Genomic DNA, 27,162 nt, shown 5'->3' with positions numbered 1-27,162 from the left:
TCGCACTAAGTTAACCGAACACCAACACCAACTGTAGCGTGATTATTGTGTAATTACTTCTAATTACAATAAAACTAGCGGTTCGTAATTTATATACGACTTTATTTATATAAGTTACAGACGAATTTATCTTATACACTTTAGCTTAAGACTAACTCTATTTACAAATATGTCCTATTTATATATGCGATACAGATATTCCAGAAATATCTATATATCTCCAGCTATGTCCATGTGACTCGACCGCTTGCACGTCATCGGCGCTGCATCGGCGTATCTCGAAACATCGATAGTGTTCTGTCTGTGCGGAGACGGGAGCTGGTATACGAGGGTAGGTCAATAATTATTTTGTTACAATAGTTTTTGCGTTTCTAGTGATAACATTTGTACCTTAATATCAATCAAAAATGCTTCCTTTACTTTTCATTAGAAAATTTGTAAAATTAATTATGTTGCCGTTGAAAGGGGCTTTTTAGAAGATTAAATTGTCTGTCTAGCTAGACCATCAATGAAATAATCTTTAAGTGGAATTCGATTGATTATTGGTTTAATTGAGTGATTTAACGATTTTTTTTCGAAAAGAAATATTTTATTTGTCTAAAACTCGTGATTTTTTCACACCATACTTTTGACCGTTTTTGTTGGGCATATTTAAATATGCCCAATATGAAATTAAAATAGTTTTTACGTTTGTAGTGATAAAATTTGTACCTTAATATCAATCAAAAATGCTTCCTTTACTTTTCATCGGAAAATTTGTAAAATTAATTATGTTGCTGTTGAAAGGGGCTTTTTAGAAGATTAAATTGTCTGTCTAGATAGACCATCAATGTAATAATCTTTAAGTGGAATTCGATTGATTAGTGGTTTAATTGAAATATTTTCATATATTTAATAATACATTGAAATATATTGATGAAGAAATATTTTATTTGTCTAAAACTCGTGATTTTTTCACACCATACTTTTGACCGTTTTTGTTGGGCATATTTAAATATGCCCAATATGAAATTAAAATAGTTTTTGCGTTTGTAGTGATAAAATTTTTACCTTAATATCAATCAAAAATGATTCTTTTACTTTTCATCAGAATCCGTCTTTTTTGCCTTTATCCCTATGCGAGGTCGACTTCCCTAATTAATTTCTACATGTTTCTATCTTGGGTTATACCACGTATCATTAGTGTCAACCCCATTACCTACCGACATTAACTTCTCGACGTAACATGCCCAAAGCGTCTCAACATTATGCTCTCTTATTTTGACAATTTTTGTTACCCTAATGTACTCATTTTTAATTTTATTTTGTTACTCCACTCATCCATTTAAGCATTCTCATTCCCGCCACATGCTTTCGTTTGCACTTCATTCATCCAACCCTAATTCTACTGTATGCACCTCCAACGATTTCCTCATTATACCATCTTTAAACGAAGATTCTAAATAGCCTGTTTTTGTCCATGTTTTAAACATTTCTCCTCAAGAGCTTGTCCCAATGTTCCACTTTTTGTTCTAAAACGGCTAGTCAACATCATTCATCAAAATCATCTAGTTCAACAACTTTCCCTTTCTTTTTGAAGTGCTTAAACCTTAAACCACTTTCTCGTTTGTTAATTTGGTGTCAAAATTTTATAAACTGACAAAATACTTTTCCATCTCTTTTTGACATTTTTTTCTTTAATTAGCATCATTATTCCAGTTTAATCAGAGAGTAGAGAGTGCAGCAAGTACCTCTATCGGTTTCGAAACTTATTAGTCTCTCATCAGGAGGCGCATATGCTGCTCTCTCTGACTCAACCAGGACAAACCCCGGCGGGCAGTCACGGATTGCAACGAACGAAATTAGCGGCAACTGCTAGCAAAAAACTAAGTTTTCAATCTAATAGCACATAAAACAACATCCAAAAATGCTATTCTACATCCTACCAGACTGAAAACAATGGGAACCTTCTCTGGTAACACCTCCGTGGCTTCTACAATTTGCAAGCCATAATGGATGCTGAGACTAAGGAAGATGAGGGATTTTACAATTTATAATTCATCTGCTCAGCGCGGTAAAGTTTCAACGAGAATGGTTCCCTTCGTATTCCAATGGGACGTGAATTATAAATTGTAAAATTCCCTCATCTTCCTTAGTCTCAGCATCCGTTATGGCTTGCAAATTGTAGAAGCCTCGGAGGTGTTACCAGAGAAGGTTCTTATTGTTTTCAGTCTTCTAGGATGTAGAATAGCATTTTTGGATGTTGTTTTATGTGCTACTAGATTGAAAACTTAGTTTTTTTAATCGTTTGCTTTCTTTGCTCTATGTTTGACTATTTTATTTATATCTTTGTTTCTCCTTCCCTGTTGATCGAATAGATTTGAATACGCTTCTGCTTTAGCTTTTGATACTGCTACTTTTGCTTCCTTTTTGTCGACCTCATGGTTTTAAAGAGTCCCACCCATTTTATTCACGTTATTTATATAATTTTCTCTTCTCTTTCATTAACTTTGTTTGACCACCACCAGGTCTCTTTATTCTCAAACATGTGCTCAACTGGTTTGGGTTGCATAACTCATAGTTGGGTAAAACGGGAATTATAAAAATAATAAATCGATGAAAATTTTCGTGTCATATTTTAATAACCATATGAAACAAAAACAGTTATTTCATAAATATAAAATTCCCTAGTATCACAAATTACAAAAATGTTTCTAAACGAAATTACAATAAATTAACAACTTACAAAATAAACCCTGAAGTTAAAATTTCACAAAAAATTGTTTTTAGGGCAATTTAAATAGTAAAATTGCAATATACACCACAGTTATGTGTTAAACAAGATAGTTTGTCACAAAAAAAAATGATAAGGCGGCGGAAGGTGCAATTTGTGCGAAAAAATATTAAGAAATTTTAACAATTAGTCCCTGATAGGAGAGGGCCTAAATTTTCCCCAACAAGATGGTCGCACGTAATGGAATTATTTACGGGAGGACTACGTTCAGCATATCAAAAGGTTCTTACATTCCAAAAATTTTCCGGATAGTTTACCGGAATTCTATTTCAGGAATGGAATCCATAAGTTACAAGATTACCGGGACAATTTTAGTAAAGTTCAGCAAGACTACATTGAACAATGTATGTCAAACTATAAAAATGTTTTTCTTATCAAACGAAAACATTGGAAAACAAACAAATATGGCCAACAAAACTATAACTGATCAGGTTTTTGTCGAATACAGTGGTATATGGTGTATTTTTGCAATTCATCTTTATAAAATCATCATTTTCGTTATTAATATACTTAAAACTATTTGGAAAACAAATTTTTGTATTGTATATAAAAAAATCACTAAAATAAGTAAAATTTCGACCAATAAATAATAATTTAACACAAAAAAATCACCATAAAACAATCTAATAAATAGGAACACTACCGAGAAACTACCTTTTCGTTTTTCCTTTCATAGGAACACAGAGCTTTTTTCTTAGGTATTCTTGGAGAGGTTCTACAAAAATGATTTTTGAAAATTCAAAAAAATTGTAAAACCAGTAAATAAATGAATTCAAATGTTAAAATTAAGATGTTAAAATAATAAATTTAAAAACGTCTTTGCATCCACTGCCGATAAGTTTTAAACCAAAATTGTTTATAACTATAAATGTTTTAACACGTTAAGTGGTGTTGTTCCGGTAATTTTAATAACTCTTATTAGTATTATAGTTAGTTCATTTTATTTCCTGAGCATGTGTTTCTCCCATTTGATGGCATTTGTTAGCTTACTTGAAAGCAAAATATTATAGACGGAGAGGCAGCGCTGAAAAATCTCTTTGAATTTACTAAAGCTAGATTTTACACAGTTGATTACTGTGAGTGTGTAGAGAAACATACTGCGGTCGGTCAAGCGAAACGTAGAACAGGGGTTACTGAGAGGGTATCAAAGTTGCTTTCCTACGAAGGTAATTAAATCCATTTACTAAGGCGGAAAATCAGTACACACATTCTAAATTAAATATAAATAAAAGTTATTATAGTCGGTCAGCTGTATGACGGGACAGAGCCGGTCGGTCGGCCCCAATGAATGAACAGGTTTATTCACTATATTTTGACCCCCTTGTAAACTGCTTTATTTACAGAATTAGAAAAAAATGTATTTTTTGACATATATATCGTACTAGTGACGTCATACATCTGGACGTTATGGCTATCGAAAAATCGACTATTTTTTTAAATGAGAATTAATAGGGGTCGTGTGCTAGCTCCTTTGAAAGGTTATTCAATTCTCTATACAGTACTATAAACATTAAAATCATTATTTATACAGGGTGTCCAAAAAAATTTTGAATTATTAATTAAACAATCAATTTAAATAAAAAAAATTTTTTGGACAGCCTGCATAATTAATCATGTTAATGTTTATATTACTGAATAGGGAATTGAATAACCTTTCAAATGAGCTAGCACTCGACCCCTATTCCCATTTAAAAAAATAGTCTATTACGTCATCACGCCCAGATGGATGACGTCACTAGTAGGATATGTTAAAAAATCATAATTTTAAAAATCGAATAACTTTTGTATTTTACATTTTTTTCTAATTCTGTAAATAAAGCAGTTTACAAGGGCGTCAAAATATAGTGAATAACTGTACATTCACTGGGGCCGACCGACCGGCTCTGTCCCGTCATACAGCTGACCGACTATAATAACTTTTATTTATATTTAATTTAGAATGTGTGTACTGATTTTCAGCCTTAGTAAATGGATTTAATTACCTTCGTAGGAAATCAACTTTGATACCCTCTCAGTAACCCCTGTTCTACGTTTCGCTTGACCGACCGCAGCATGTTTCTCTACACAATCACAGTAATCAACTGTGAAAAATCTAGCTTTAGTAAATTCAAAGAGATTTTTCAGCGCTACCTCTTGGACTATAGACTTTCTGTCTATTTTGTTTCCACAAGTCAGAAGCTAAGGTTTTTCAGGCAGTAATTAACCTTTTTTGAGGTGTAAAGATTTTCTTTCTGCCTATATGTTTCAGAGAATTGTCGTCTATCTTTCCAATTTTATTGTAAACCTTTGAGGAGCAAAGTGTTCAACAGTGTTTTGGTAAATTGTATTGTTATTGTTTTGTTTTCATGACTTTTTATAAGCTTTGTAGATAAAATTGTACAATTTTCCATGACAATAAAGCATATTTCTATTCTATTCTAACCAGTGCATCCTTCATATAATGACATATGGATGTCAAACTTGAACCCTAACCAAGGCAAATATGAATAAACTAAACATAACAGAAATGGCAACAGTGTAACCTGCGAAGTAAGTTGCTCAGGATAGGGATTGATGGAAGGAGTTGGGAGAGGAATATGTCCAACAATGGACGACAGGAGGCTAAGAAGAAAACGTTCTTACCTCCGGTACCTTCTTCTAGAGAATTTCATAGGCTTGTCATACTGTATCATTTCATAATGGATGTATAGCCTTTTGCCGTGCTTTATTGATTCAGATTAAGTGAAGGAAAGTGAACATAACCTTACAAACTGTCTCACAACTTACCTACACCTAGCTCAACCATGTATGCTACGATTTCGGCGATCAAATAATCAGTAAAAGAAACTTACAAAAACGACAGCAGATGCAAAAGACAATGTTAAAATTGTCAGATTATCATTTTATTTACAGTTTTAAGCGAAAAATAAAAAAATTACAAAATACGGCTATTAATTATGATGTATGATATCCAATTGCAAATAAGTTCTATCAAGTGTAAAATCAGTCTGTATAAAAATATTCGAGCCATATGTTATGTTAGCATAAATAAAATATGCAACTAAGTACTCCAAAAAACACGAATTCATGTTTTATGGTAACGTCACTGTTTTTTTTTTAATTTCCCATAATAAAATCGTTTATTCAATCATACATCACTAAAATATTTCAATGTTTTATTAATACTGAGAGTAAGGAATGAAATATACCGTCTGAGACAAGTATACGTGGTCAAACATGTCTCTTAATATATTTGTCAACAGTAACAGTATTGTTACGATACCTTTTTATGCGACGCCACTGGTGCTTTAGTGCCACCTTCTTTTCCACAATTATTTTTACTAAACAATGGATTCCTTCTTCTTTACGTGCCGACTTCCAATCGGAGGTTAGATATTATCATCACTATCTTTACTCAATCTACCGCTGCTCTAAAGAGTTCTATTGAAATGTATTTAAACCAGTCCCTTCAATTTTTTACCCATGACACTCTCCTTCTTCCTATACTCCTTCCTCCTCTTATCTTTCCCTGTGTTATCAATCTTAGCATTCCATATCACTGTCCCCTCAACTTAAGATCTGTGGACATTTTTTTTCTTAGTTTTAACATCTTTAAACGCGAAATATGCAATAGCTTATCGAATTGATGTCATGTTATTTTTCTTTATTAAGGTCTTTGTTTTATTATTATTGTGTATGTGTATTAACAACAGAAACATTTTTGGTTATTCTTTATTTTATTTTATATTTTGCCATCAAGTGTTCAGTTAATGTAGTTTTCTTATGTACACCTTTATGGGTTTATACCTGGTGGATGTATATTTCAGTAAATAAATAAATAAATAAATTACGTGTCCCAGATATTGTAACTTTCTTATTTTTATTGTGCTTATTATTTCATATTCTTTGCCCATTTCACGCAATACTTCCATGTTCGTTTTCTTCTGTGTTCATGCTATTCTAAGCATCATTCTCAACACCACAATTCAAATGACTGTATAGACCAGGGCGCATCTGTAAAAACATTAGTACATTTGGACGTTGAGAGGTGACTCATATTTTTTTGCAGAAATTGCTTGGAAATAACTCATGTAATAATAATTGAGATATCCTCCCAGTCCAAAAGCTCCGGAACATTGTTTAAATAATCAAAATGTCAAAAAATAAAGGAAAAATTCGATTTTTTTCTTCGTTTATTGATTATAACTTTAAAAGTATTCATTTCCGAGAAAAATTGCACTGACGTAAAAGTTGAGTAATTAAATTTCCTAGAATATAGCATTGATTCAAAAATTTTAAAATTGTCACCCTTGTTGCAAAACAGAAATAATTACGAAAAAACCACAAAAAACAAGTATTCGCATTTTACGTTTTTCAACCAGTTATGCTACAGCAACTACTAGCAAAAATTACGTGTCCGAGTTATCCGCATTAGGGATAATCGCAGAGGTCAGCCTCTCCGTAGTGCAATGGAAAGGCCTCACTCTGGGGGAACCGCCTTATTGATCACGGTAACCCCTACACCAGGTAAGTATGCTACAGTTATGCTACAATTAGTACCTTCATATTTCACTAAGAAAAATTTTATGATATAATAAAACAACACTGTAAATTTAGTTAACATTGGTTTAACAGATTTTGCAAAATAAATTTAGAAATCCAGCTTTCGCAAAAAAATGCATTTTTTCAAAATGTTGCAGGACTGAAAATAAAGCAGACAGCAAGTTAATTTTTTTTTACATGTAGAAGAATACTGTACCTTTCATGTGCAATTTGCAAAATTAAAATCGGTTAACTACCACGGCGTCAGAAATTTTTTGAAGTTATACTTCTTTACCGGCGATAGAGGGTGATTTTTTTATATGTTAAAACCTATCAGCCCGGCGCATGCGCATTATAACTTTGTTCTGATTGGATGTTCAAATGACATGTCAAAAATTATCCGATATGGTAGCTGTGGTTTGGAGGTAAAGGTAAAGGTAAACAAATGTATAATATATTAGTTTTATTGTTGTGAGGACAGAAACAAAAAAGTTTATAATATTGTAGTGACTTTTAAATAGTTTTTAAAAGCAACAGGTACGTAATAATTGTTAATGTATCATGGATATAAACCTACCTATTTGATCTGCCAAAATACATAGTATGTAATACTTTTATTTATATAATTTGATTTATTGATTTTTACTTTTGATATTGATACTTTAATATATTGATTTTTAACTGTATGTTTTGTTGTATTTTTTCAATTCTAAATCATTTCAATTCAAAATTAAAATAATTTGATCAATTTTCAAAATATCAAAATATCACAAGTTTAATCCGTTTAGTTAGTCGATCTTCGTAAATAATGACACATAGTGTCCATGGCTAAGCGGAGAAGGCGAATGAATTCCAATACCAACCGCTCTTATCAGCGCTGGTTCGAGTCCCAATAGAAACTTTCTTTTTTGTTTTTTTTAATACATTTTATGATTGTAAGTATATTTATTATATAATTGTTTTTCAGAAAATACGTATTTAGTTAAAAAATTTTTCGACAATTTATGTTCAGACATCATTTGTGGCTTGTTTAATGTGTTTGTGTGTGTTTTATTCTTTTATTATTTTAATTTTTGGCACTGTTCTAATAAAAATGTTTGAGAAGTAGTAAGTATAAATTAGTTTAATATTTAAACAAAATATAAATAAAAAGTATATTAATTTCGTTTAAATCATATAATAGAAGTATAACTTCTTACGTGCGTACAAAGTACACACACATTCTTTTTTTAAATAAACATTAATTTTTGGTGCTACGCGCAGGACAGCGGATACGTTTGCTCTGATTGGGCATTCCAATGACCTTTGATAATGATTGATAAATTTTAATTTTTAGTACATTTTGATATAAATAAATAAATTTGTTTATTGCAAAATAAAAACACATACTCTGTCCTTTGAAATACTTTTTTTAGCAAAAACTTTCTTTGTGCATACATTTTAACTTAGAGAATAAAAGTTTATTATTTTAACATAAATTTAACATAAATTTAACTCAAATTAGTTTGATTTTTGTGGAATTAAAATATTAAAGTACAACAAAATATTATAGAGTAAGAAAATAATATATTAGATAAACGTTGGTAGCCGCAATATTCGATAATTTTTGACAGGTCATTGGAATGCCCAATCAGAGCAAACGTATCCGCTGTCCTGTGCGTAGCACCCAATATTAGTGTTTATTTAAAAAAAATTTCTGATGCCGTGGTAGTTAACCGATTTTAATTTTACAAATTGCAAATGAAAGGTACGATACTCTTCTATATTATGCAAAAAAAATTCAACTTGCTACTTGCTTTATTTTCAGTCCTGCAACATTTTGAAAGAAAGCATTTTTTTTGCGAAATCTGGATTGCAAAATTTATTTTGCAAAATCTATTGAACCGATGTTAACGAGATTTACAGTATTGTTTTAATATATCATAAAGTTTTTCTGGGTGAAATATGAAGGTCCTAAGGGTAGTAGAAATGGTTGAAAAACGTAAAATGCTAATACTTGTTTTTTTATGTTTTTTTCGCAATTATTGCTATTTTGAAACAAGGGTGACAATTTTTAAAATTTATAACCAATCCTATACTGTAACAAATTTAATTGAGCAACTTTTATGTCCGTGCAACTTTTCTCGGAAATGAATACTTTTAAAGTTATAATCAAATAACGAAGAAAAAAATCGAATTTCTCCTTCATTTTTTGACATTTTGATTATTTAAACAATGTTCCGGACCTTTTTGAGCAGGAGGATAACTCAATTATCATTATATGAGTTAATTCCAACATTCCAAGCAATTTCTGCAAAAAAATACGAGTCACCTCTCAAAGTCCATCTCAAAACAGATGCGTCCTGGACTAGTAGCTTATTTATAAGTCCATACTGTAGAATCGAAAGCATGTACCATATTAGAGCTCTTGCTAAGTTCTAATCTATCGTCTTTATTGCAGAGAATTGTCTTCATTTTTACAAATGCTTTTCTTGCTATTTCTATCCTGACCATTATTTCTGTTGTTAAATCATTGCAACAAGCTGTACATATTAAATAAATGACTCTCGAGCTGTCATAGATTAGGAGTAAATGTGTTTATTCTGAATTTCTTGATTTTTCTGTATCTGATGCAGTTTTTACTGCATCAATCCTGGAACGAGGGACAACCAGACTGTACAAAATAAGAGGCTGGATATTTTTTCATTTATATTTCGATCTAATGTATTAGTTGAGCAACGTGTTCAATCACAAATTAATCCCTTAATTTGTAATCTCACATTTATCTTAACTTCCTACTTTTTTATAGTTTCACTGTGTATAATTGTGAAACATATCGATTAATAGTTTAATTTCCAGTTTATCCAACTTCCGGCAAATCGAATGAATTGCCAAATAGTGTTGCAATAGTTCCTCGTTTAAATTATATTTGTCAGCTTTCAAAGTACAAAGTTTTTGTTACTATGCTAGATACATTAATCTTTGTGCTGAGGTGTACGTTATTGGTGAACTTATAAGTTGGGGGATTTGCACTCTTTTGCATGCAGTCTATATTGTAAATTTTATCTAACCAACAACTGTAGTGTAATAATTCAGTAGCTGTCAATAAAACCATTTTTTACTTCACGACTTCAACACTTATTTATATTTATCATCGTCGATCGAGAAGAAACGGGCACGGGGCATTAGAAACAGTTCGAAACCTACATTAGATTGGAATTGTTCACAACGTGTGCATAAGAACCATCGTAACAATTCCATATTCGTCTTTATAACCTGTAAAAATCGAGAGAGAACATGTATATTTAAAATATTGATCATATTTTCGAATATTACCCTTAACGTCTAGCGTTTTCAGACCTCTCCATAGCTCTGGTTCCTTCGAAGGCCAAAGAAATACATTTTAACTAGAATCACTAATATTTCTTTGGTTGTCATGAATATAAGTACGTCAATTCTTTTTCGTCGTCACGTTGGACCTTTTCTAAAGTTTCTTCTGGTGTCGAATACTGATTCTGAGATCCTAAAACAAAGGTATAAATATTTTTTTTATTAAACTTCAATCGATTTATATACGATAATTGTTTAATAAAGCTGTTAAGCCGTTTATAATTTTTGAAGTTATACTTCTTTAGGCACGAGGGTGAATTTTTATTTTACCGGGCGCATGCGCATACCCGTAGGTCATAAGGAAGTTTGCCCATGACACCGTAACTCTCACAATAATGACGTGAAAAATACGAAATTAAGCAGGTATACTCCCAGCTGAATTCTGGACAGAACTGTACTAGAACTTTTTCTCTAGCACAATCGGTTTCCGAAATAACGAACCGTAAGCCGTAGAAAAATTCGGAGCACACGAGAAGAACGAGCGGCAAATTTCATAGAAGAGAAGTGCACCAGTTTAATTCTGGGACTCAAATAATTGGGCAAAATATGAATTTTTTAATTTTTCGAAATTTCCAAAAAATTGGTATCTACAAACAGAATTTTTTCTCACGAATCATAAACCTTATAAAAATTATGAGCACACCTGTAGAACTAGCGGTAAATTTCATGGAAGAAAAGTGCAACATTTTAACTTTTATACTCAAATTGGACAAGATATGATTTTTTTTTCGAAATTTTCAAAAAATATCTCTAAATGGAACTTTTCCGACGAACCGCAAGCAGGAGAAAAATTCTGAGCACACGAGAAGAACAAGCAGCAAATTATAAAATTTTATTTAATTTTAATTAATTTTATTTAATTAAATTAAACAAAAAATATATATTTAATATTTTCAAATATATTAAAAACAAATTTAAGATTGTAACTGTTACACTACAAACTTTATTTTGTTACTTCTAACTAAACTTTATTACTTCAAACATCATGTGTGGTTAATTGAAAATAATAATAAAACCTCATTCATATCGAGCATTTTTTTACTAATTATGCATTCCTTTTGTTTATTTTAAGTTTATTGTATACAAAATTTAGCTTTTTTTATCTATTGAGGCAGTACGAGTACGAAGTCTGCCGGGTCAGCTAGTATGGTACATAAATATTAATTTCTTGTTGTAATGGTTAAATTCTTGTTTTTAGATTTGAAGAAAATACCATGGCACTAAAAATGGGACTGTAAGGGAAGATTAATTAAAGATGTTAATGAACTGAAAGAAGAATAACTCCATTTATATCGTTTGTAACGTTGTGATTAAATAATTTTGTATCTCTGTCTTTTACTCCAATTTCCCAATTCAGCACCTTTGACGAATCTCAAAAGGAATAGTCTAGTAAAATAAAATTCCACTACATGTAAATCAAAATGTAAATTCGTACAGGTTGAAACAAATTTTATATCAAAGTTTAGGTGGGTACAAAAGATATTTTCAAAAAAGTATCCAAATCATACAGGGGGATCATTGTTTAAATAATTAAAAAGGGGTAATTTTTGCAAAAAAAATACTTTTTTAACTGCTGAGGTCATTCAATTACTAACGAAGGGGTATAGGACTATTTTCTACAAATTTGAAGGGCAAATCTTTCATATAAGACTTACCAAATTAAATTTGACCCCGTATTTATTTAAATAATTATACATAAAACTTTAAAAACAAATTTGCAAAATATTATTTTTAGCGTTTTAAATAAGCACTATAAAATATCTTATTTTACAGACTAAGTTGCACTATGTTACCAGTATTAAGCAAAAAAAAATTGGTCAAAAAATATTTAATATTTTTTGAGATATTGAATTTGTTTATTAAATGTTACTATTTACTACTATTTACCTGTATTAAATCTTATTATTTTTATTTTAATGTATATTTTCGATAAATGTATTGATACATTCAAATTTCAATTAAACTTCCCCCTAAAATGGCATTTGAAAATTATTCAAATTTGTTTTTTTAATAACGTCGCGGGGATTAAATATTTTGAAATGCCGTTTCGATAATTGAGTTCCTGGGAATTTTTCACTAATTAACAAATTTTTTTGTCTTTTTTTCCTCTTCTTTTTTTTTCTTGGAGTTATATCACTACGGGCCCTTTTAGGGTTAAGTTTCATTAAGCATGTCGACTCTCTAAGTTGTAGATTCTAGACCTAAAAATATTAAGATTTAACTAAAATCTCTTTAATAAAATGTGGCTATTTATTGAGTTACAGGGTGTTTCATTTAAAAATTTAAAAATTATTGTTACTAAGTACTTTAAAACTATTTGACGTATCCTTATCATACTTGGCAGAAAGTGTGGGTATTATACAGTCTACTAAATTTTGATAAATAAAAGTTTCTAGCTACTACCAGAGGCGTACGACAGGGGATAGTGAATTATTGACCCTTCCCAAATTCTACGCCACTGAGGGAATTACTATTTTAGCAAAATTTTTTGATTCTCCAATACTTTCTTTTTTAACTATTTAGAATGGGAAATAAGCCACAATATTATTAAAAAATGATTTTTATTAACGTTTCGACGCCCAAATCGGGTGCCGTTGTCAAAATACAAAATACTATTGTATATAATAATAGTATTTTGTATTTTGACAACGGCACCCGATTTGGGCGTCGAAACGTTAATAAAAATCATTTTTTAATAATATTGTGGCTTATTTCCCATTCTAAATAGTTAAAATTGTAAAAATGCCACAAGAAAATAGCTTCAGAACAACATCCAATACTTTCTATGTAAATAATATACTCTTTACTGGTAACGATTAAGTCATTAGTTTTCGAGATATTGGACGTTAAAAATGAAATGGCATACTTATTTTGATTTATTCATTCATTCATTTTAAACTTACAATATCTCTCAAACTGATGACTTTATCGATACCAATAAAGTTATTTACATACAAAGTATTGGAGAATCGAAAAATTTCGCTAAAATAGTAATTCACTCAGTGGCGTAGAATTTGGGAAGGGTCAATCATTCACTATCCCCTGTTGTACGCCTCTGGCACTAGCTAGAAACGTTTATTAATCACAATTTAGTAGGGTTTATAATAGCCACACTTTCTGCCAAGTATGATAAGGATACGTCAAATAGTTTCAAAGTACTTGGTAACAATAATTTTTAAATTTTTAAATAAAACACACTGTAACTCAGTAAGTAGCCACATTTTATTTAAGAGATTTTAGTTAAATCTTAATATTTTTAGGTCCAGAATCTACAACTCAGAGATTCGACATTCTTAATAAAATTTAACCCTAAAAGGGCCCGTAGTAATATAACTCCAAGAAAAAAGAAGAAGAAAAAAACGACAAAAAAATTTTGTTAATTAGTAAAAAATTCCCAGGAAGGCAATTATCGAAACGGCATTTCAAAATACTTAATCCCCGCGATGTTATTAAAAAAACAATTTATAAACAAATTTGAATAATTTTCAAATGCCATTTTAGGTGGGAGTTTAATTTAAATTTGAATTTATCAATACAATTATCGAAAACATACATAAAAATAAAAATAATGAGATCTTAAGCGGGTGAATATTTCTTTGGCAACAACCGCATTTTTGCAATTGAAAATATAATAACATTTAATAAACAAATTCAATATTTTAAAAAATGTTAAATATTTTTTGACCAATTTTTTTTTTATTTAATACTGGTAACATAGCGCAACTTCGTCTGTAAAATAAGATATTTTATAGTACTTATTTAAAACGCTAAAAATAATTTTTTGCAAATTAATTTTTAAAGTTTTATATACAATTATTTAAATAAATAGGGGGTCAAATTTAATTCAGTAAATCTTATGTGAAAGATTAACCCTTTAATTTTTCAGGAAAAAATCCCATAGACCTTCATTAATAAGTGAATTACCTCAGCAGTTTAAAAAGTATTTTTTTTGTAAAAATGACCCCTTTTTATTTATTTAAACAATGATCCCCTTGTACGATTTGGATACTTTCTTGAAAATATTTTTTGTAGCCACCTAAACTTTGATATAAAATTTGTTTTAACCTGTACGAATTTACATTTTGACTTTTTTTTATTTTATTAGGCTAGAAACGATAGAGCATTTACTACAGAACCAATTTAAAGGCTCAACAATAATTATTATTAAAAAACTCTAACATGAAGTAAAAACCACTTCTATGTAATAGGTATATTTACTAAAAATTTTAAAAATCCCAATGGATTGAATAAAATATGTCCAATTCAGAACGTTTTCGGACCTATCAGTCCATCATCAGTGAATTCAAATACTTGCTAAATAGCCCCAGAACCAAACAATGGTTGTAATTATAATTCAATCTACATTATTTTGAAGTAAAATTAAAAAGGCTAAACGCCGATGTTGAAAGATAAAACCTCCGGGAACATGGTGAAACCCTATCACGAGACTTAATTAATAATCTTAGGCCAACGTTGACTACCAAGTCTTGGTAGTCAACTAGAACTACCAAGACTTGGTAGTCAACGTTGGCCTAAGATTATTAATTAAGTTTCGTGATAGGGTTTCACCATGTTCCCGGAGGTTTTATCTTTCAACATCGGCGTTTAGCCTTTTCAATTTAACTTAAAAATAATGCAGATTGAATTATAATTACAACCATTGCTTGGTTCTGGGGCTATTTAGCAAGTATGTATTTGAATTCACTGATGATGGACTGATAGGTCCGAAAACGTTCTGAATTGGACATATTTTATTCAATCCATTGGGATTTTTAAAATTTTTAGTAAATATACCTATTACATAGAAGTGGTTTTTACTTCATGTTAGAGTTTTTTAACTATATGGTATACAGCCAACCTAGGGAACTACCCCTTTTTAATTATTATTAAGCTTAAGCGGATAATCTAGAACGACCTAAACGTCCTAGAAAAGAAGACTGGGAATTCTCTACAATAAACATCAAACCGATGAATGTATGTAAAGTGGGGCATAACCAACTTTGCTTCATTTAAATCTTCAGAGGCGGATGAAATATTTCCTACACTACTACAAAAAGTAGTACTGATATCTTATTGCCATCTGGATACCCACTCTGTATAGAGAAACTGTCAAAGACCACCAAAGTGAAGCTGAATAAGCTTCAACTTAAGCATACTTAATCATAACAGGAGTGATGTCGACTGCCCCAACCGTCTCCATGGAGGTCATGTTTGACCTCCCTCCATTACATAAATATGTATATGGATGGAAAAGGAGACCAAGGTAGAAGGCGTATAATCAGGGGTCACCAATTGGCGGACCGCGGTCCTCATCCGGACCGTAGAATTGTTTTGTACGGACCGCGATTAAATTCAGAATTATAGTGTTTTGCAATTTTGAAAATGTTTGACCATGAAATTGTGTACTATGTTTGGCTCAACTTATGTGCGCGAAACAGCTTTTTCATTAATGAACTTTATTAAAAATCGGTACACATCTCAGCTAACAGATGAATATCTCCACTTCCTAATGAGAATCAGTTGCACTAAACTCATTCCAAACTTCAGACAGGTTGTATATTTTTTTACACAGGAAACAATTTTTTTAACAAATTTAAAATTACTTTTTTGCTCCGAAATATGTATTTTTAGGTTTTTTGGGTAGTTTTAAACTAAAAATGTTTCTTTTTATTTTTCTCAAATGTTTATAGTTTTCGAGTTTTAAGCGATTTAAAATTTGAAAATGCGAAAATACGCATACGCATTTTCGAGGCTTGAAAACTCATGTGTAAATTCTTAGTGTTCAGGTTGACAAGTGCCTAAATTGAAGCTTATACATTTAACTTCAAGATTCTAACGAGTAATCGGGGCTTATTTCAATATAGACCGTTGTTTTCAATTGTTAATCGTCGCACTGTATGCGTATACCTTCGTCTCTGTCGCACGTATAGGTACATATTATACATATTTATGCCAAATTATATTGTATACGTACTTCTGCGAAAATTTATTAAAAATTTATAATATACATATTATTAACATAGTTTTTTTTTAAATAATTTATTTAGTTAATTATTGCCGATGTGCTAATTAAATACGCCAATCATATAGTACGAGGTGCCGCAGCGGCGGCTTAGGGGTCGAGTGGACGCCCATAATTAACAATTAAAAATAACGGTCTAAATTGAAATAAGCCCCGATTACTCATCAGAATCTGAAAATTGAATGTTTAAACTTCAATTTAAGTACTTGACAACTTCAAAAATAATAATTTACACAGGGCGTAAAAGGTGATGTTTTGAATTTGTTAAAAAAAAATAGTTTAACAAGTTCGGTTCAAAAATTTCGTCCTGCACCCTTCTGATTTGTTTAAAGGGGATATTTTCTAACAAAGAATCAGAACAATGAGACACAGGTATATAGCATTCAATCCGGACCCCGCAAGTGTCATATGTTTGCGAAACGGACCCCCAGGAAACATAATTGGTGACCTCTGGCGTATAAGACGCTAGGAAGCAGGGCAAAATGATATCGGGACCAAATCTGAAAAGATAATTAAAAATCATCCAGAATTGGAAATGATACCAGATGCAATACAACCTAAATATATTTATTTAGCAAAGCTTTTTCCAGGAAGGGACGAATAAGTCGAATAAAATGGATCTCAAGGAATTAGAATTGGGGTATACGGAGAGAAATCAAAGCTAAGTCTTGGTGAAAACCTAGCTAATCCTTCTATATCTTCCAAGCGGAAATTTATGATATACAGGGTGTCCCCGAAAATGGTGAGTTCCTTAAAGGTATAGGTAGAAGGCACCATGTAGAGCAAAAAAGTCTTATAACATTTTTTTCTAAATTGATCCGTTTGACCAAAAAACGAAAATACATTTTGATATGCAAATTGAAGTCTGGCAACAACGCGCAACTCTAAAATCTAAAGATTAAAAAAGTAGGTTTGTAAGTCAGTTGTATTATATCATAAAGTAGGTAAAATAATGTAAATATCATTCAAACCCATATCCATTATTTTGCAGGTAGGTACCTACGATGTCAACAACCCCAAAAATCACACCTCAAAGTAAATAAACAAGGGGTTATTAGGTTAAATTTCCACAGTCACAGCAAGTTCTTCTAGGCTACGTTGCCATGCCATTCAAATTTATGAAAATAAAAATTCACTTATATGGAGAACAATGTAATTTTTTTCTTGGAAACGGTTAACTTAAGAAAAAAATGTTATAGGACTTTTTTGTTCTAAATTGTGTATTATATCCATACCTTAAAGGAACGCACTATTTTCGGGGACACCCTGTATAGAATAAAAAGTGACAACTTTAGCCTAGGGATGATGAGCCACAATAAACTTCTTAGGTTGAGTGGAAGGGCGGTTAAATTGCTGAAAACTGGATAGAAAGAACACTATGTTTAGTATAGGACAATTTATTCTTTTTATGCAGATAGAATATATAGGGCAAAGTTGATACACAAAAAAATACTATCAATATTGATAAAGGTACAGCTATGTACCAGTTTTATACAATTACGTAGTTATATCCTCAACTTACCACAACTTAATTCGTTTTTCGGAGGATTTCATTGAACTATTATCTTCTTTGGTGACCATGGTAAAAATAGATGTTGGATTATTAATAATAAAGCAGTTATTGTTATTTAAGCTTCAATAAAGAAAAACATTCTAGTACATGTTACTTATTTAGATTTTAACGTTAAAAAAGCAAACGATATTACAAAGTATTAAACGTGAAAAAGACTATTAGAGAGTTATTGAATGATGTTTTGATAGTTTTATCTTTGTTTTCAAGATCCAGACATCCATCCATGGATCACATATACGTGTATTGGTTTCATAGATGAAAGAAAAAAGGTTTTAGTATTTTTAATGGTGTTAATCTTTTCAAAATTTGATTTTTCTTTTATGGGAACGTTATTAAGACCATTTGACAATGACAAACGTAAAAATGTAATGATTTATTGATGGCAGATGAATAAAACTTTAATATTATTCAAACAGTTCGAAGAATTACTGTTTTTAAATCACACTACAAATATTGGTAGTTAAAACTAACTTCTAGTATATAAAATATACTAAATAAAAATTTCTAAAATTATATTTTACAATTTCATAACGAATTCCTTCATTAATTCAATCTACCGCAGTTTATTTTTACGTTATGTGGATAAAAAATTTCAACCAATGTTTCTAATAACTGGTTGGTTAATGGTTATTAAATATTAGTTTCACTTAATGTCCTGTTATTAAAGTATATCCGGCCCGAAGGACCACTGCTCCTGTGATCCTTCAAGCCGAAGGTTAAAATGACTCTTTCAAACTTCACATTCCATTTTAGTGCTACTTACAACCACCTCCCCAAACATCATACGTGTCCAGGCCCGCATGATCCCATGAACGAGTTTTCGTCTGCCGCGCACATGACGTCACTCACAGAGTAGTCGCTGGCGGGATATATAGAAATCAATATAAATAACGGCCAGCTTTTCTTATTTTATTCAAATTACAAAAGGAAAAAATCTGAACTGTACACAGAAGTTACTATAATATATGTAAATACAACTTTTTGTCCAAGAAATTTCAAAATAATTGCCCACAAATTAAAATTCAAAAACATAATATTAGAAGACCAACCAAATTTGTATAAATAACTTAAAAACTGAACAAGTAATCACAAAATATGCTCGAGGGCTCGAGCATTGTTTTATATTTAGTTAGGTTTGAATAGAGAGTAATCGTAGAAAAATAAATATGTGATGTTTTCGACTTAACGTTTGTATAAATAAAATTCTTATTCCTATTTTTTACTAAACTTAAGTAGCTAATAAAAACGTATGAAGTATGCGCATAATATGCAGTATTTTAAATAAATTATGCATGTTGTTTTCATCCAATCATGAAAAAATGTGAAAACGTTGAATTATTCACGCCCGTCTGTCCGTCCGTCCGTCCGTAGACGCAACTCCTCCGTCATTATACCAGATAGAATGACAAGTGAGATGTCGAATGAAAGCTTATATTCCAAGGATGGTACTAAAGGTGAGAAATTTGACATATGACTTCCGGTTTTAGAGTTTCAACCGTAAGTACTGTTTTAAAGTCACCGGAATACTACAAGCGATATATTATTCGATGCGCCTAAGCAAGAGGAGAACAAATATATACTTCCGGTTTCATGACTGTCTGTCCCTCTGTTCGTCCATCCGCCAATATAACTTCTACGTTACTAATACAAATGAGGTGTCGAATGAAAGCTTATAACCCAAGGATGGTATTAAAGATCAGAAATTTGACATCTGACATTTTGTTTTAGAGTTGCAACCGGAAGTACCGTTTTAAAGTCACCGAAATAGTATAAGCGATATATTATACGACGTGACTTAGCAAGACGAGAACAAATGTAGAGATACTTTTGGTTTTTATATAATTTCCGGTTAAAAAGTTCTAACCGAAAGTGCCGTATATTATAGTCGCAGAAATAGTACATGTAACACATCAATCGAAGCGTACCTACATGTGACATATCAATAAAATCGTATTGAAGAGTTGAGCTTGAATCTTTAGTTCCGCTTTTGAAGTTATTTCCGTTTAAACAATTATAACTGAAAGTTTAGTAAAAACGACTAAAAATTTCACGAAAATTTCAAATATCCACTTCCGGTTCTATTTTCGATCGATCACTTTGGGTGAAAATCTAAGACTTACGAAGTCTAAATAGTTGTTTATTTGTCTACATTTGTCTGCCATTTTGTCTACAAAAATATTTACAATACCTTCATACTTATTTTATCTCTTACAGTTAGAGCTCCATTTTCCCGGCCCCTTTTGATTTCCAGGGAATATGGAGATTAAAAAATAAAGGTAAGAAATTGTTTTTTTTATTCTTTATTATTTTTCAATGCAATTAGTATAAAAACGTATATATTTGATTAAATATTAAACATTTTCAGAAAAATTCAAAAATTTAAAAGAAAATTCAAAACTTTAAAAGAAAATTTGAAAAACAGGAAAATTATAAATTTGTGTTTAATCTAAATTTTCGTTGTTTTTATTATTGAAATAAGTTTTAAGAAAATAATAAATTGTTCAGTGTTTGATCTTTCCAGATGGCTCCTTTTTTACACAGAAATTTGCTGAAGTTATAAACACACATTCACTTACTGTTGATGAAGGTCAGAAGGTCTATGCTTTTTAGTGGAGTGAGTAATTTTTTAAATATCCGGTCAGCTGATTTGAATTGTCGTACAACGCGACCTCTTTTTTAATGACCGTTTATAATTCTTCATAAACATAAACTTAATTCAAAATAAATATTTACCTTATAATTCTGGACGCTTCAAAATGAATGAGATCGGTTGCATAAGCAATAGAATGTTTATGCTGACCGATATGGTACATTCTGATTTAACGCCAAAATTGGAAAGTTTAACATATAATTGAAAAAGAAATATTTTAAGTGGAATACTACAGACAGAGATAATTACTTTTAAACACTTCTTATTTCATAATGGGATTCAAAAAGAAGCCACAAAAGCTCAAATAAACACAAATTTAACGAATTTATAAGTGAAAACGTATGTTTACTGCACGCTAACTTTTAAAACAACTCTATGAGTGACACGGGCGCCCATATAAAAATTTTCAGGGGGTGGCAGACATGAAGATGTTGCACATTATATTTTGTATACTTTGGATAACCATATATAGTTTACAGCACCCGAAGACCTAGGTGCGGCCAGGCCCCCCCTGCCCATGGGTATGGGCGCCCATGGTGAGTGACGTAGTTCGCGCCAAGGAGGATCCGCCCACGACTGCGCACCATCCTATCTCTGGTTAAGTGTATCGTGATACGTGTCGATATAACATCTGTTTTCTTAGAAATGTACATTCTTCTTCTTCTTTTATACAAGCAATTTTGCTTGTTCATTGAAGGGTTGCTGCCTCCATGAAAGATTGTCACTCGTTGCTGAAATAGCAAGGGACAACTCACGTGGTGGTAATCCCTAAGTACTTTATTTCTATTACTTGGGGCTTAGTGAACCCCCTGTCTTATTCAATTACCTGTATCTATAGGTTCCGTAAGTTATGTAGTTCCGTAGTGCATCTATTCTGACTTTCACCTTTTGCTTTGATAGACTTTGTCATTTGTTTTTATAATATCTAGCGAGATCTCTTCATTATATGTAAAAGATGTATTACATTTTAAGTTTACTCTGTCAAATGTCTTCTAAGTCGATTAAATAGAGGAATGCGGGTTTATTCGATTCTAATGCTTTCTCTGTAATCTGTTCTATAACAAATATATGCATCTGTACACGACCTTCCCCTACTTAAACCTTGCTACTCATCTGCTAAGTTTATGAGCTGATTTATTTGTCCCTGCAAAATTTTGGTTGTAAGTTTCAGGGCAGTATTTAGTAAATTAATACCTCTGTAGTTTTCTGGTTGTTTCGTATTACTCACGTTGAATTAGCTCACTTGCCTCCATAAGTATGGAGAATGATCAGAGCGCAAAGAAAGGAGATGAACGAATTAATAAAAGCGAAACACATTCAGAAGGAAACATGCATGGGCAGACTACTTCCGATCTCTATGTGCTAAAGGCGACGATAATGAACCACCAAAACCTGAAGATACGACAAACGAAGAAATAAACATCGAGGAGGGAGAGGTAAAGGAAGCATTAAGAAAAATAATAAATAGAAAATCTCCAGGAGAGGACAGAATATCGAACGAACTCCTAAAGTACGGAGGACAAGATCTGACTAAACAACTATTAAAACTAATACAAAAAATAATAGAACAAAACAGAATACCACAAGAATGGAGATCAAGCATCCTAATACATCTCTTCAAAAAAGGAGAATTACAGAGGAATTAACTTAATAAAGACAACATTAAAATTAACCAAAGTGATAACAAACAAATTGAATGAAATTATATCAATAGCAGAAGAACAACAAGGTTTTAGGTATTGAAGGTCATGCACTGACGCTATATTTGTAATTAGGCAAGTTCAAGAGAAATCGTTGAAATACAACAAACCGGAATATTTATGTTTCGTGGACCTTAAGAAAGCATTTGACAGAGTCGCACTAAAGGACGTTATCCATTTGTTATACTCGAGAGAGGTACCTCTAGGAATAATTAAAACCATCGAAAACATCTACCAGAACAAACAACACAATAAAAGTAAAAGTGGAAGATGAACTAACTGACCCAATTGAAGCCGGCAATGGGATAAGACAGAGGGATTCCTCGAGTCCTTTATATCCTTTATTGTTCAACCTGATCATGGACGAAATAATAAAAAAAGTAAGAACCAAAAAAGGATACCAAAAACAACTTAAAATAATTTGATATGCAGACGATGCAATACTAAAAGTGAAGATTATTTACAACGTATGCTGCACAAATTTAACATAACCGCCAGAAAATTTAACATGTTAATTTCCCCAAAAAGACAAAATGCATGGTTATAACAGCAGATCCAATAAAATGCAAATTGGAGCTGGAAGTTCAGATGATAGAACAATGATGAAGTTTAAATACCTAGGCATCACACTACCTAGCAGTGGCGGTTATCCCTTTAGGTCAATTGGTCAATGACCTCCCTGTAATAATTGTACAATCAAACGATTATAATGTAATTATTTCCTTAAAAAAGAAAATTTTCTGTATTAAAAATGTTCGGAATACAATAGTATCGTTCAAAGTTAAATTTTGCTTTTATTGTATTGACTTTTCAGTCATTTTGTTGTTGTAAAATATAGCGACAAAGATGCCGCCAAAAGATTACCGATAAATAAACATGAAATACGAGCTGTTTGACGGTACCGAATAGTCTAATTTATCTTTGACTGAAACTACCGCAATATTACTCTTAAACAGCTAAATACGAACATTCACGATGGTCAAGAAATTTATTTGACCTCACTGTGAGAATACAGTACTTTGAATCCGAACGTTCACGAAAATACGCACTTATATGCAAGTTGGTACTAAATCGTGGTCATTGACCGTAGATCGTAGGTATCGTTTTCGTTGTTGAGCGGTAGGTATTCGAACGATCACAAATTTCAACGAGCAAGTGATCGATCATTTCGCAAAATCTAAGGCCAGAAGAATCGATTTACTTTTTAAATTCGCATAAAAATGTAAGTTTTTATTTATTTTAGGTTTTGAGTTTAAGTAGTTTGTTGATATTCTGGCTGTTATAATTACATATTATACGCTCTGAGCTTCGCTGGTGGCGCTCCTAGCGGATTACTAATTCAACTTCCACCGGTAATTTTTAAATTTATTATTTAATTGTTATCGCTTAATATTTACAACGCAAAAAAGTAATTAAATTGTAATCGATTTTTTTAAGATTTTGCTAATCATTTTGACGTTCTATTGATAAAATATGAATTTCTTACTTCGGATACTTTCACAATTATCGTGTAGATGGCGCCAAGATTAATAGATTAATTTATAATTACATATTACGGAACATTAAAAAAACTTAAATTCAGTATTTAAAACGTAAGTATATTTAAGGTAAAAATATATACCACAGCTTTGACCAACTAATATTTTTTATAATTATTAATGTTTTTAATTTTAATTTTAAATTAATCACTTTGATATTTATGTCAAATTTCCGGTAAAGGTTTACAGACTTGTCACTACTGGCGCTCGCGAATTTGTAAATATCCCCTCTACGTACGAGCTCACAGCGTATATCATACTATTTATCTGATTTATTTGACAATTAGTAATGAAGACTTGTTCCTTTTACTTATTTCATATTTACTTATCAAATAAAGATCCGCTTAAATTTAAACAACATATTGCAAAATACGTTATAAGAAACCAATACAGATGATGGAATAAGAAATTATTTAAAATGGGATTTGTCTTGTTTTTCCAAAAAAATCTTGAACCACCGGATATGACCTCCCCCTTCACTTACAGACCAGCCGCCACTGCTACCTAGCTAAGGAAGGCTCGAAACAGAAGTGGAAGATCAAGTGAATAGAGCAAACAGAGCCGCAGGTTGCCTGAATGACACAATATAGAGCAATAAAAATATCGGAAAAGAAATGAAAGACAGAATTTACAAAACAGTCATCAGACCAATGACATACGCGGCAGAAACACGATCCGAAACAGAGAGGACAAAAAGATTGCTCAAAACAGAGCAGATGAAAACCCTTCGAAAAATCGATGGTAAGACTATGGGACAGAGCTAGAAGTACAGATATACGACGGAGATGCAAGGTGGATAACATTAATAACTGGGTAAGAAATAGAAGAATAGAATGGAATGGCCACATAAGCCGAATTACAACAAATGGGGTAGTCAGGACAGCGACAGACGGTTCCCCAATAGGAAGATGATCAGTGGGATGACCACGAAAACGATGGAATGACAACTTACTAGAGGCACATTGAAAAAACAGACAGTCATGTCTATACAAAAAGAAGAAGAAGAAGCCTCCAAACTTCTGATATTTTATTGGGTCTTGTTAATTAATGTTGTCAGTTGATCTGTTATTGCCGCTGTCCCATACTGCAACAATTCCTTTGGTATCCGATCTTTACCTACAGCTTTTCTGTTTTACTATGTACTATGTTAATTATAACGTGTGATTAAAAATTATTGTCACCATAGGTGGCTCTTAACGACAGAGATGTCTATTCTTAATTCAGATATACTTTCCAGTTTACGTCAACTTTGCAGTGTACGTCAACTTAACAAGAAAAGTTAGGTTATGTAGAGATGTTGGTGGTAGACATATACAGCACCTTGTGATTTTATTTATTACTGTTACTTATAATTTTGTTAATTCTTTTTATTTTTGATTAAAGTTCTGTGTTAAAGGTTTTGACTGATTTTTTATGTTTTATAATGTTTATCAAAATTAATTGATAAACCAATGATATAAATTCAGATTAAAACAAGACATGCGTAATTTTTTGCACGGCTAGCTTTGATCCCAATAATTGTGGATCGCTCGTTATAAAATACATAAGGTGTTGTCAATTGACAACAGTACCGTATGTTTAATATTTCGTAGCGTTTTATCAGTTAACTAGCTGACCCGGCAGATTTCATACTGCCTCAATAGATAAAAACAAACTTTTGTATACAATAAACTTAAAATAAACGAAAGGAATTCGTAATTAATAAACCAAAAATGCTCGATGTGAATGAGATTTTATTATTATTTTTAATTAATGACACATGATTTTTGAAGTAAGAAAGTTTAGTTAGAAGTAACAAAATAAAGTTTGTAGTGCAACAGTTACAATCTTAAATTTGTTTATCTTATAATGAATATAACAGCTTTATTTTATCTACATTCAAAACAACCCTGTAGTATTTATGATTGGGTTCGGGGTGGTTCCAACTCTATAAGTGTTGATTAAATAAAATAAAATTAAATTAAATAAAAAAGTAAATGAAGTAAATTAAAATTAAATAAAATTGAATAAAAGTAAATAAAAATAAATAAAACTGAATAAAAGTAAATAAAAATAAATAAAACTGAATAAAATTAAATAAAATTAATGAAATTAGATAAAAATAAATAAAATTTAATAAAATGAAATAAAATATAAAAAAATAAATGGAATTAAAAAATTAAATAAAATAAAATAAACGAAAATAAAAAAAATTACATAAAGTTTTATAATTTTGCTGCTTGTTCTTTTCGTGTGCTCAGAATTTTTCTCCTGCTTACGGTTCGTCAGAAAAGTTCCGTTTAGAGATATTTTTTGAATATTTCGCAAAATTAAAAAATTCATATTTTGCCCAATTTGAGGCCCAAAGTTAAACTGTTCCACTTCACTTCTATGAAATTTGTCGCTCGTTCTTCTTCTGTCCTCAGAATATTTCTACGGCTTGAGATATTGTATTTCGGACACCGATTGCGCTAGAGAAAAAAATTTAGTACGGTTCTGCTCGGAATTCAGCAAGGAGTAGCTACTTAATTTCGTATTTTTCACGTCATTATTATGAGAGTTATGGTGTCATCGGCAACCCCCCTTATGACGTACGGGTATGAAAAATAGATTCTCAGTCCTGCCGAATATAGGCGTAAAATTTCATAAAAAACTGTCAAACCGTTTCGGAGGAGTATGGCAACAAATACATACTGTGAAAAGAGCATTTTATACATATAGATGTAAAAATTTTGATGGCTACTAAAATGACTATATAAAACCGTATAAACCCTCCCTGAACTTCTACAAATAATTCAACATCAAAATTAGCCAAATCGGTCCAGCCATTCTCGAGTTTTAGCGAGACACACGAACAGCAATTGATTTTTATATATAAGATAATAAAAGTCTCAAGTTTTATACCGCTGACGCAGCTTTTGGGATTATAGCAAGGTAATCTGCTATCTCTAGGGTCTACGGTATACAAGGAAGGTAACAAGGACAGTATTACGCTTCAACCGCGTTTTATTAATTTAAAGTTAAAATAAATTATCTT

The 27,162-nt window shown here is 31.3% G+C and overlaps 1 protein-coding gene and 1 non-coding gene across 2 annotated transcripts in view; both read right to left on the bottom strand.

The window, feature by feature from the left end:
- Nucleotides 1–2,602: 2,602 nt before the first annotated feature.
- Nucleotides 2,603–27,162, bottom strand: part of LOC114329595 (major facilitator superfamily domain-containing protein 6) — a 103,649-nt gene continuing 79,089 nt past the window's right edge. The window contains exon 7 of the mRNA XM_028278762.2: nucleotides 2,603–10,796. Within this exon, the coding sequence (XP_028134563.1) occupies nucleotides 10,708–10,796 (89 nt within the window). The 3' untranslated portion in view covers nucleotides 2,603–10,707. The remainder of the gene's footprint in view (nucleotides 10,797–27,162) is intronic.
- On the bottom strand, nucleotides 7,131–7,287 carry LOC126889172 (U1 spliceosomal RNA). Its single transcript, XR_007699941.1, has one exon. It is a non-coding gene; the product is annotated as a U1 spliceosomal RNA (small nuclear RNA).

This window comes from Diabrotica virgifera, chromosome 7 (genome assembly GCF_917563875.1).
Source record: "Diabrotica virgifera virgifera chromosome 7, PGI_DIABVI_V3a".
Lineage (NCBI taxonomy): Eukaryota > Metazoa > Arthropoda > Insecta > Coleoptera > Chrysomelidae > Diabrotica > Diabrotica virgifera.
This window is presented reverse-complemented; position numbering and strand designations above follow the sequence as displayed.